At 39.6% G+C, this 12,804-nt stretch overlaps 1 protein-coding gene across 2 annotated transcripts in view; it reads right to left on the bottom strand.

Moving 5' to 3' along the window:
* Nucleotides 1–8,290: 8,290 nt before the first annotated feature.
* Nucleotides 8,291–12,804, bottom strand: part of LOC147618775 (uncharacterized) — a 38,925-nt gene continuing 34,411 nt past the window's right edge. Inside the window, exons 2-8 of one of the 2 annotated variants that reach the window (XR_015261960.1) lie at nucleotides 10,653–10,727; nucleotides 10,405–10,476; nucleotides 10,239–10,319; nucleotides 9,454–9,567; nucleotides 9,222–9,347; nucleotides 8,985–9,033; nucleotides 8,291–8,871 (exon numbers count right to left, since the gene is read on the bottom strand). Coding sequence is in view for 1 of the 2 variants with exons in the window: in XM_086773816.1 (XP_086629942.1) it covers nucleotides 8,698–8,871; nucleotides 8,985–9,033; nucleotides 9,222–9,347; nucleotides 9,470–9,567; nucleotides 10,239–10,319; nucleotides 10,405–10,476; nucleotides 10,653–10,727 (675 nt within the window). In the remaining variant the exon portion in view is untranslated. The remainder of the gene's footprint in view (nucleotides 8,872–8,984; nucleotides 9,034–9,221; nucleotides 9,348–9,453; nucleotides 9,568–10,238; nucleotides 10,320–10,404; nucleotides 10,477–10,652; nucleotides 10,728–12,804) is intronic. The other variant, XM_086773816.1, reaches the window with a different exon arrangement.

The following is a 12,804-nucleotide window of genomic DNA, read 5'->3' as shown; positions in this document are numbered from 1 at the left end:
GCTCCTCTATAAATTTTGGCTACCATTGAGTCTCAATGTGTCTCACAATCAACTTGATGTTGAAATATGCAAGTGAATGGGTGTGTGCGGGAACAAGCCCTTAGCTAGAGACGTAAAAGGGAGTCTGTAATTGAGTGGGTAGCAGTGAAAAGGTGAGAAGAATATACTAAATGAGAGAATCAAGGGTAGCATGAGTGAATATAGGGGTGTGGAAAGATTCTAGGAAAAGGTGGCCCCAGATGTAGGGGAGGTGGCACAAATCAAAGAGAAATCAGTGGAGTGGGTGCTTGGCACCTTGTGGATGTAAAAGCTATAAATTGAGGTATTGGCCTAATGAGAATTTGCCGGTTTTTGATTATCCATGCCTACATTATACTATTAGATTAATTGTGCACTAATCTTGTCTTAATTACCTTCTAATTACTTACTAATCATGTTGATTCTTGCATTTGATCCACCATAGCTAATCACATTGCTACAAATTCAGCATGGTATCAGAGCAATACCTTAGGATTCAACTAATTTTTAAGTCTAATCACCTTGCTAATCAAGGATTAAGAGTTAATCCTCTTTTTAGTTCTTTTTCAACTAATCTTCTATACCCCCAGCTGGTGGAGGGGCTTGATCTCCCTCCAGCCTTTAAATTAGCTTAAAAGCTCTTAGCCACATCTAGGCACAACCCCCACGCATCGGCCTGCCACGTCAAGTCTTCAAATCGTCGTCGGACGCTGCAAGAAATCACGAATTTGCTGGCGCTTCTTTTTATGAGAAAAACTGCAAATCCTTCATCATGCCTTGGAATTGGAAGCATTGGAGCTAGCCCAAGGGGTTTTTGGGTGTTTTGAACATGCTGGTAGTCTCAAAATCTTGAAATTCGTTAAGGAGAAGAGGCATCAAGCTCTGTCAAATTTACAATGACTTTGATAAAATAGAGATTAAGTATTCAATAGTTGGTTGAAAATATTGTGTTTTTGGGCTTGATCTCCTACTAGGCTAGGTGCTATTGATGCCCTTGAAAGGATTTGAGCTCATTTGAACTCTAAGGCACTAGATCTGGCCTCCCCCCGTACACTCTATTTTCTACACACAAAATAAGGGATTAATTTCACTAATTAGTGATGATTAGTGATAATTAGTTAGCACTAATCACTATATTTTGGTGCAATTGATGGTTCAAACTTACCATTGGATATCTGATATAGATCTCTATCACTTTAGATTGCAATTTGAAGTTGGTTTGATATCCCAACCATCCAGTACAAAAGCCAATTATCCTTGGCTTTATGCAATTTTTGGTGTATTCATGCTTGTAAACTTGTTGTAATCATCATTTAACACCAAATTGGAGTTGTAAAAGGGTAGACACTGGCCTTGAATATTGAATTGGATCAAGAGGTAAGACCCCCTTCACATCATCATGAGCATTGCACAAGAAATAACTAAGTTCAACGGGGAGCAATTCCATACATAGCAAATAAAAACCATGTATTTGCTCATGAGGAAGAATCTATGGGGGCTAGTTGAGGGAAGAGATGAATGTCGTAGAATGGAAAGAATGAGTGGAAGAGCAGAAATGAGAAAGCATTAGGACTCATTGCACTTAGCTTAAATGATGAAATCATTCACCACATTGCAGCAGGGATACAACAAGCTAAAGATGCATGGGATGAACTTAACAAATTATTTGGCACTCAAGCAAAGAATTCAAAGATAAATTTGCTAATTCAATTCTACAAACTTGATATGAAGGAAAGTGCACCTCTAACCACACACTTGAACAAATACAAAAGCATCAAACAACAACTTGCAGCCATTGGGAAGAAAGTAGAAGATGACGAGGCACTAGCAGTGCTTCTAAAGAGTGTGGACAAGGGAGAGTATGAGAACATTGTGGTAACCTTAAAGAATGTACCAGATTTGAAGTTGCATGAGATAGAAGGAGCTCTACTAGAGCAAGAGAACAAGGTCAAAGAGAAGAAAGGATTGGACCCAACAACTGGAGAGGAGAAAGCACTCTACACCCGAGGAGGCCTCACACGAGGATGAGGACGAGAAAGAGGTAGGGAAGGAGCAAGGATCTTCACTTGCCATAACTGTGGAAAGCTAGGACACATGGCTAAAGACTGTTACAGCAAACCAAATGAAGAAGGATCGGCATCAGCAAACTTCATGGAGACTCCTAAGGTAGAGGAGTCAGAATATCTTCTTTGAGAGAGGAAGAGAGAAACCCCACAACCCAATGTAACCTACCCCAATAGAGTAAAGCCAACTCTGAGCCATCGATGATGTAGGCCATGTGGTAGATGTATGAGTGAGCACTTTAGTCAAAGTAACGAGCACTTGTAGTAGCCTTGGACACATAGAGAGAGAGTGTTAAGGACTATGAGAGTTAGGGACTTGAGGCATTGGTCGCGGGCTACCAAGTAAGAGGGAAACTTGGTATAGGGTCCACGTGTGCTAGAATTATTCACTTGAGGGGAGGTGTTGAAATATGCAAGTGAATGGGTGTGTGCGGGAACAAGCCCTTAGCTAGAGACTGTAAAAGGGAGTCAGTAATTGAGTGGGTAGGAGTGAAAAGGTGAGAAGAATCTATTGAATGAGAGAATCAAGGGTAGTATGAGTGAATATAGGGGTGTGGAAAGATTCTAGGAAAAGGTGCCCCCAGATGTAGGGGAAGTGGCACAAATCAAGAAGAAATGGTGCTTGGCACCTTGTGGATGTAAAAGCTATAAATTGAGGCATTGGCCTAATGAGAATTTGCTGGTTTTTGAGTATTTATGCTTACATTATACTATTGGATTAATTGTGTACTAATCTTACCTTAATCACCTTCTAATTAGTTGCTAATCATGTTGATTCTTGCATTTGATCCACCATAGCTCATCACATTGCTGCAAATTCAACACTTGAGTCCTCGATGTCTCAATGTGTCTCACAATCAATTTGAGTCCTCAATGTATCAATGTGTCTCACAATTAACTTGAATCCTCAATGTCTCATCTGTTGTGAGTGCATGTGCCACACCAGCTTTCCAATTGATTAGCTCTTAAAAACATATGTTGTATAAGAGGTATGATGGGAAAGTGTCTCAAAACTTTGCATGGAGCTTTATCTCCTTATAAGTTGAATAACGGGTGGTGAAGGGAAGCATACAAGGAACCAACATAAAGATGTGGTTTAAGAGGTAGATGTGCACAAGACAATGTGGTTTAGAGGTAGATGTGCACCAAACAAGACAATGTGGTTTAGAGGTAGATGTGCACCAAAAACAATGTGGACAATTTGTCACACAGATCTTTACCACCAAGGATATTTAGAGGAAGAATGTGGCATGTGTCTTAAGTTGATAGTACCAACCCAGAGGGGAGTTCTAGGAAGAAGGGAGTGCTAGCCTCTTTTAAAAAAAAAAGAGGAATGTTAACACCCCTATTGGTATCATGCATCAAATTATCTCCTTTTAAAGTGACAATGTTGATCACACTTCCGATTGTAAGATCCCTCTTACTATGAAGAGAATGGTAATTGGTTATGGAAAATATTTGTGATCATTCTTTAATAAAAAATGTGTAAATAAATAAGTAAATCCTTTTTTAGTCAAAGTTTAAGTAAAAATGTGCAAAAATAAAGGAAAGGCCCCCTGGGTCTACATGTGCACATACACCTTACAAATTAAATTAGATAAAAAAGGTAAAATGATAAATATTATTTACAAAAAGAAAATAAATAATTAACTCAAGTGATTGTTAGTGGTTTATGGTAAATGCTTTATGCAAAACTAGAGTTATGCACCTTCTGTTAGTTCCCTTTAGATAAAGCGCATGCATGTTAGTCTAAGGTTTATTAAATTCTTTTTTAGTTAAAATTTAAGAAAAAATGTGCAAAAATGAAAGGGAAGGCCCTTGGGTGTACATGTGCGCATACACCTTGCAAATTAAATTAGATCAAAAAGGTAAAATGATGAATATTATTTAGTAAAAAGAAAATAAATAATTAATTCAAGTGATTGTTGGTGATTTATGGTAAATTCTTTATGTAAAACTAGGATTAAGTTCAATAATCAGAGAAAATTGATGCTCTAGAAATTGTGAGGGTGAACCTTGGGTAGGATGGAATAAGAACTTGATTTTAGACATTAATTAAGGTTGCATTTCTTTTTTTTAAATCTAAATATGCTTAAGTGTCGGTGCACTTAGGCATAATGTGCACATACAAGGAGTATAAATGATCCCCTTGCAAAGGAAACTTGGCTAAAATCATCTTAATCAAGTGAATATTAAGATCTTTGAATAAGATTCATTTTTAGGAAAATCCTTAACTCTAGAGAGAGAAAATTGGATTAAGGTCTTTAGAGATAGAAAATTATTTTAGTTGGATAAAGGAAGACTGCTTAGAATTCTTTTAAACATTAATGTAAAGAAATCTAGAGAGAGAAGAATCCCTACAGTAGAATTCTAGAGAGAGAATAAAGGAATCTAGAAAGAGAAAAAATGACTCCCTTGAACAAGTAGGATTAAGCATAGGAATAAATCATTACCCAGACTTCTAGAGAAAATTAAATGACCCCCATAAACAATTAGGATTAAGCATGGGAATAAATCTCATTTTCTTAAGATTATTCCGAGATAATCTAGTTAGCCTAAAAAATAATTAGATTGAGTCCCGATTCTCTATGGAAAAAGAAGATTTCTAGAGAGAGAAAGTCCTTGTCAACCCCTAACTTAAAAATTGAGAGTCCTCTAATCAAGAAAAGGGTGTATCCCAAAAGCAAAGTGTAAGATCCTTTAAAGAAAGCTAGATTGAGAGACTTTTGTTAAAAAATGAGGGCCTATACAAGTAAAGATTGTTGTGTTAGATTTAAGAAGACCCATTCTTTAAGAAGTATGATAAGAAAACTCTCAAGGAGAAGTAGCCTTTCCTTTGAGACCCTCAAGAATGGCTAAGGAATTTTTGATATGTGTTAAGGCTTAAATTCCTAAAGCTAGAAATGACCATCCTTGTACAAAGAAGAACTTAGGCAAAGAATTGGAAAGATTCTCCGAGAAGGGAAGACTCTTGAGGAGCGTGAGGTCTTCTCTTGAGGATATGTTGCGAATGGAGGAATTTGAATTGTTTGGAGTTTCAACAAGAGAGTTGTGATGTCTCATTGAGCTTACGATGGTTTACTCTGCTTTTTGGAATGAGATTATGATGTGTTTTAATTGCAATACTACTCTGCTTTTTGGAATGAGATTATGATGTGTTTTAATTGCAATACTACCGATCTATTTAGAATACTATATTCATGTTTAAAAAATGTTTATTTGTGTGTAGCCTGTGAAGGTACCACACAAGTTTATGGATTGTTATGTGAGAGGTACATCCCACGAAGGCGATCACTTGAGACCTTGACCCCTCTCGGCCAAACGTGGGTGAGCTCTTAGTAGCAAAATTATGTGAGGATAAGAAGCAACTCTGGAGTGAAATAGGCTCGGTAATACCTGGTGGCTGAGTATGCGTGCTGGTACCTAACATTGTAGAGCTCTTGATGCTAGTACTTGGAGTGCTTGTGCTTCCAGGATAGGTGACAACCAATATAAGTGACTTCTATGATTTATTAACATTTGTTTCAAGTAGATGTGAGACATTATAGGGCTCCTCTGATCATCACGGTGGTCCAAGAGTGTTTGAGCTCATTGGTTTTGTATTGTCCTGCTCTACTGTTCAAAGTAGAAAAAGGATTAAGCACTGCAAAGTGGGTGGTCGGGTGGACCAGAGAAGTGGATACTTTCCAAAAGACGAAACAAATCTGTCTTTTAGAGTGTGGAAAACCTAGGACGAGAAGTTTAGTTGGAAAATCATGAACAAAGATAGATGTATTACTTTCATAATCGTAATTGAGGAACGAAGAAATCTTGTTGAGCTCAAAAAATTTGCTCGATGTGACCTGCTTGTTGTGAGAATTATGAAGGGACTACACCCGGAGGAATTATTCACCTTTTCTGCATGAGGATTATTCTAGTCATATTGAGAGGATATGACAGGATATCCAAGAATTAGAACAGTGTGATATGAGGCCTCGAGCGATTTGCTCTATCCTTAGTGTGATTCCACTATCATAGATAGAGAGATCTGAGACTAATGCACCTACAAGATGGGCTATTGTAAGAGTAACATTGATTCAAGGAGATGAGTTAGTAATGCTATCGTAGGGTTGCAATCACAAGCACCTACAAGATGGGTTATTATAAGAGTAATATTAATTCAAGGAGATGAGTTAGTAAGACTTCATGCAAGAGGATTTATGCTATAAGGAGGAGAATATAATAACATATCCTAGAAGAGGTCCAAATTTTTATCTAAGGGTACAAGTTATACTAAGTTTATGGGATGCACGCAAGGTACAATGGAGAAGGACAATTACTAGCTTGAACATGTAAGAAAGGATTGACTTATCAAAGGGCTCACAATTTGATGGTGTGAATAGATTCCATAATGCTATGGAAGTAGGGAGAGATCTTCACACAGTCCAAATTCAGTAGGAATGCGGTGGGTGTGATCACACAAAGAAAGAGAATGGTGAGAGGTAATATGCTAAGCATCCAGTCTCTTCCGGAAGGAGGTATGATGGACACACGAGTGGGGGATGGACAATCAATCCCCTTGAGAAAGTTTCTCAAGCAAGTCTAATTAACTAAGGTTATACTCTAGACATATCTAGGTGTCTGAACCCTCACTTATGTGGGGCCAATTACAAAAATCACTAAAAATAATTTGTTTCTAATTTTCTAAAATAATTTGATTTTCTTTTGATTTCTTGGTAATGCACCATGCCCAGCTTGAAATCAAGGTCTATGAGCATAATTCCCAATAATGGGCAACTTTGGAGTTTTTCTAGCTTTTCAAATAGTAAAAATTCTCTCATCTAATATTTACATTGTTGCCTTGTAAAATTTATATAATATCTATTATTATCTATCTCTAAATCTCAAGAATTAGAATAAATTTTGTATCTTATTATTATGGACAACTTAAAAAAATTTCTAGCTAGCTTCCGACGTAAATTTTACAATTTTATTTTTTACAATATAGGGACATGGTTAAAGAAAATGACCATCAGATATAAAGAGAAAGGAACCTTACATTCTTCTCCCCTAAAAAGGACGAGCTATCCTCAACCCGCGAAATGAGGATACGCATGACGAATATCGTCAACCATTTCCCAAGTAGCATCCTCTAATGGCAAGTGTTTTCACTTCACCAAAATCTCTTGGAGAAGTCTGTTTCAAAGAGGCTTCTCTCCAAAGTCGAATATCTATTCTAGCTCCAATTCAAATTCTCCTTGCTTAGGAATGATCACTTGAGCATCATCTAATCTTACATGAAAGGCATTATGAATTCGAAGATGAGGGTAGCAGTAACTCATAGGCATGGTTACCAATTTGCCTTGCGATCACATATAGACCGTAATACCTAGGAGAGAGTTTCCGAAGTTTTCCCAAGGATAGGGAATTCTTCTTTCGTTTAACCCAAAGAAGCATCATGTCTCTTTCTTTGAATAGTCTCTCAGATCTCACATAACTCTTCTGTCTCAACACTAAGCGGCTTTAAGGTCTCGTCGAATCAACTTAACGATCCATTTCGTCTAGCATCTACTTTGTGGCCTCAACTTTAAGGTAGAAATAGCCAGAGTGGCATGGAGAAACCGCTGTGAGACAAACCGTCTGGATCGAAATACCCAGCAAAAATTTTGACCTAGTTAATGGTGTAAAACATTCTTACCCATGTAAGGCCTTAAAGAGAGACATTCCCAAGCTTCTGTGACAAGAAATTCTCCCAAATGCGAAAATTTAAACTATTCCTTTAGTTCTTGATTGCGGTAAGCCTAAAACATATCTTCAATAACCCTCTCGGTCAGTCCATTTATCTCAAGTTGATATGCCATACTCATATCCAAGTGAGTACCTACGTCCTCAAATAAAGTAGTCCAAAACCCTATGCGTGACGATGTGGTGAGGGAATCAATGAAGCTTTACAATAAAACATGGTCAATGTCAAAACCGTCGAGAAAAAGTCTTCTTGACTGGTAGCAAATGGGCTACTTTAGTCAATCTGTCTACCACAACCATAATGGAATCATATCCATCTTGCACAGTTGAAAACCCGGTAATAAAATCCATACTGATACATTGTCACTTCATCTAGAGTAAGCACACAGAGCAAACAAGTGGACACACACGCACATGCACATGCACATGCGTGCAACACAGAGGCGCACACACACCAGAAGCACCAAAAAAAGGCTATTGTGGCAGACCATAACTTGATGTTTGAAGCTCAATAGTTTGTACATCATCTTTTTTGGAACAGAATTTAGAAGCCACTATTGTAGATACCAAGTTGAGAAGCATGGATGCCACCACCCCGCGAGGCTATAGCCAGAAGGTTTTTTAAAGAATATGTAGTACATAGTTACATCTTCCACTAAATAAAAACTCTTTAGTATAGCACGCCTGAGGAAATTTCAGTGCATGCTTCATTTTAGAGCATTTCCTCAGAAAATAAGTGCTGAAAATTGTTGAACTGCATTCCTTTGACAGCTCCATATCACAACAAAAGTCCTCTCAACAGTTACAGGTGTACAGAGTTGATATAATTTTGAAAAGGGCTAGGCTTTGCCTGTTTTCCATTAAAGCAGAAGGCTTTATCTACCCATATCTACTAAGAAGATGAATTTATCCCATTCCCAACATGCACCCAATTGAGATTGGCAATGCCTTGATCTTGGAAATCAAGGCTGGTCTCACTAGCAGCCAGACCAAAAATCTGCCGCTCTTGTTCAGATAGGTTTTCTCGAAAGCTCCTTGCCATTTCTTCAGCATCTTGGAATACTTGCTGCCACAATCAAACAGAAGTATCTGTGAGTCGAAGAGGAAACGCTGAGTGAAGCATGAAGCAAGAAGCAAGTTAGCAAATACAATGGTGTACACTTTAAGCCGCCGCTTCACCTCTTTATCCCGAAGAAGCAGACCCCTCTCCCTTTCCAAGTCCGCAATGCTGCAATTTTTGGAACATTAAAATACAGATTAAGGAGGGTTCATGCCATTTCCTCCATCAGAACTCATATCAATGCTGCTGCTGGTGATGGTTTCTGATTTAGAGGGGTGGTTGCAGGAGGGCGGAAAAGACAGATGCAGTTGCATTGTTGCTTAAAAAATTTGATGTTCTCAGAATGATCTGCTTACCTGAACGAGACTTGCCCCGGATTTCGGCCTTTGATCAACATAACTCTAGCCTTGTCCCCTTCTGTGAAAATACTTGTCACTGAACTCACGTACTCTTGTGAAAGATTTGAAATGTGCACAAACCCTCTGCATCATCAAAACAAAATTGGATCTTGTCCTGCATTAGATTTTAAACACCGGATTCCAACGCTCCGGATATCCCATTTGCTGTAAAAACATAAGACCAGTTTACATGGCTCTCAGAACACCTGATCCTTGTATTGTCCACTTCCACTTGCATGCCATAAGGATATATTCTTGTGACGGTAACATCATGCACCGTCCCAAGCTGGAGGTTCTTGCTCATCTGTAAGAACAAACAAGAAATAACGAGCCTTGTCAAGGTCTCCAATATGAAATCCTTCACCTGTTGAACAAACAAGATAGTGTTCGACTTGCAGTAAGATAGCTGCAAGAGGAACAATGTACGCCACAAAGCCCTAAAACCGAGACCAGGCCGCACCTCAGCTCTACATGTTGTGCATCCTAAAGTGAGCCCAACAATCATGCACCACTATTACTACCCCCCCCCCCCCCCCCCCCAACCACTTCTTCCCCCCTTTCCCCTATCCTTTCTGCCCCCCTCTTCTTTTAAGAACCCTTTGAAATATTGCATATGCAGTTGTAGTATTGGAGGACATTCGTGAGGTGGATCCGATAGGGCTCAGAGAGTGGGTGCAACATTGCTCCACAAAATCCATTAAGGTCCAATGTGAACAAAGAAAGCCTATGGGTAGGCCAAGGCAGGCAGTCTTGCTTTAGCTGCATCTTCCAAGCTTGGGTGTTTGTGCTGTACATCTTCACCAAGGTGTCCCAAGTCATGCATAAGCTCTTAGCTGGCTGCTAACAGGCCCCAATCGCATTTGAACAACCAGATGAAGTGAAACTCTAGTACCCCGTGCTCCTCTCCAACTTTGTAATTGAATTAGCAAGCAAAGGTAGCAAGGACGGCAGGGCATTTGAGCATATGTAGCATACCCAAGGTTTAACTTCACTTATGATAATATTTGATGCCTGTTTGTCGGCCTGAACTATTGCTACTGAAAGTGTCCTGCCAACCTGCAAAAAACAAAACATAATCGTATTAAAGCTCCACCTCTCAAACTCACTAGCATGGGGGCACAATATAAGTGACCTTGCGTACATGGTCATTAAGCACAACGGTGCTCTCTGGCCTTTGAAGAAGCTCAGACCTTGGTAAAAAAGCACGCACACCCTGCAAAACAATTGCAGCAGTTAGTCCATATGGATGGAAAGTACGCATGCACACCCTGCAAACAATCATGAGAGACCTGCAGCAGTTAGCAATACTTGTGGATAGAGAACTCACAACATCAGGAGTAAAAACTGGTCTAACAATCGCATGCAACACAAGATAACTGCAGAGATTACCTCCAGATAGCCCAGGAGGCCCCCTCCATTATATTGCACAATTTCAAGTTGGATTGTCTCACCCAAACGCATCAGCTGTGATTTATCATCAGGACAGGAAAGTGTCACATTAGTATCATAACAACTTATTTGAAATCAGAATAAAAGCCTCGAGGCAGGGAAGGCAAACACTCAAAACTTACGTATACCCATCATTATTAAAACAAAGAGTCGAAAAGAGTCGAAAAACATACCAAGCTTTGCATAACAATAAAAATGAGGTGGTTGTTGCCCAATTGGCTGTAATGGCTGGCAAGTATTATGAGCTAGGCTTACACCTAGGGTGGCTCGAGTTCATAGATGGGACGCATATGGAATAAGTAATTTATGGGAGATTATTGGAAGGGATTGATGTGTAAGCCTACATTTAACTATAACTATTAATTAGCATCTTCATTATTAGCCCCAAGCCTCGGGGTGGGTACAAGCCAAAGATTGATTCACCTTAGTCCTCAGGCAAGGATATGGAGAAAGAAGGCAACAAGCCTAAGAAGAAGGGCAAGAGCAACTATTGCAAGAAACTTGGTCATTACATAAATGAATGCAAGAAAAGGCTGGAGAAGGAGAAGGAGAAGAAGAAAGATTCACGCAAAGCCTCTTCACGGAGTGGCTACAAGCCAAAGACTAATTCACCTTGGTCCTCAGGTAAGGATATAGAGAAAGAAGGCAACAAGCCTAAGAAGAAGGGCGAGTGCAACTATTGCCAGAAACCTAGTTATTACATAAATGAATGTAGGAAAGGCTGAAGAAGAAAGATTCAGGCATGTTTGTGACTGATGCATCAGCACCTAGTATTGAGTAGGAGTCAGCAAGTTATGCACATGTTTTGGGCTTTCATTGTGCATTGTAATTATGATCCTTCTATTCATGATGTATACTTAGAAGTACCAAGTGCACATGTTTGGTACTTTGATAATGATACTAGCAAGCACATTACTTCTTAGCGTGTTTTGTTTTCTTTCCTTGGCTCCTCAAGCCATTTTGATCTACAGAGTCGTCCCTAAACCTATCACCTTAGATACACTGCCCGTATCTGTGCGAGGACGGTCCCTTAGTCATAAACAGTACACTCGGAGACCTTTGGTATCGCATTACCCATGCATGCTCTTTTCTGGAGACAATTGGGAGATCCAACTAGGAGAGACACATCTCCATGTTTTGGTTCCTCAAGCACTGTGGACTGCTTCCTCTCCAACCTTTCCTCACATTCAAGCTTGAAGCTCCATAGTTTGTAAGTGTTTTAAAAAACCGTATTTTATCGTACGATATCCCAAAATTTCATATCGTACCAAAAATTCCCGTACGGTATCGTATTTTCGTACCATGACAACTATGACTACCACACATGCTATGACGAATACAGAGCTATAGCATGCCCACTTTGGTTACTTGAACTTTGGCAGCATGTTGCGTCTTAAAAGGCAAAGATATGGTATCTTAGTTGCCACATCTTAGAGGCCCCCATTAGGCATGTATGCGAGGGGTGCATTTTGGACAAAATGCAACAAGCATCATGTTGGGTATTTCGAAGTTGGTTGGTGTGAACACCCTCTTTGGGTCTTAACAACCCTTACTAGGTTTTGGTCAAAAGATAAGGCTTGATGCCTATGAAAGCATGTACTTGGGTGGTTCCACTATAAGATGGAGTATCATCTGAGTTGTGTAATCTCTCTCTCTTGAGCTTTGTCACATCTCTCTCTCTCTCTCTCTCTCTCTCTCTCTCTCTTTAGCTTTGTCATTTTCTTTCATTTTAGTATCTATGATGATGTATTCCATGGACATGATGTAACCCGTTTAGTCTCACAGGTCATTTTGGCCTTTTGTAGACATTAATATAACTCTCTCTCTCTCTCTCTCTCTCTCTCTCTACACACACACACACACTCGCCATGGCTCTCGCATGCATGTTGTCTGTCTACCAAATGCGTGGCTGGCATTCCGATACACTAGCCGCTCATCCTCCAAGCGTCTCATGAGCGCCACGTCTCCTCCTGTCCATTTCTGAATGTAATCTTGCCATCCATCTTCCAACACTTCATTAATATACTGGGCCTCACTATGCCACAGAGGGTGCAATATGTGGGCAACCGCGTGGATTGGTCTATGGAACCAA

This window comes from Cibotium barometz, chromosome 34 (genome assembly GCF_041138505.1).
Source record: "Cibotium barometz isolate CiBa-2024 chromosome 34, ASM4113850v1, whole genome shotgun sequence".
Lineage (NCBI taxonomy): Eukaryota > Viridiplantae > Streptophyta > Polypodiopsida > Cyatheales > Cibotiaceae > Cibotium > Cibotium barometz.
This window is presented reverse-complemented; position numbering and strand designations above follow the sequence as displayed.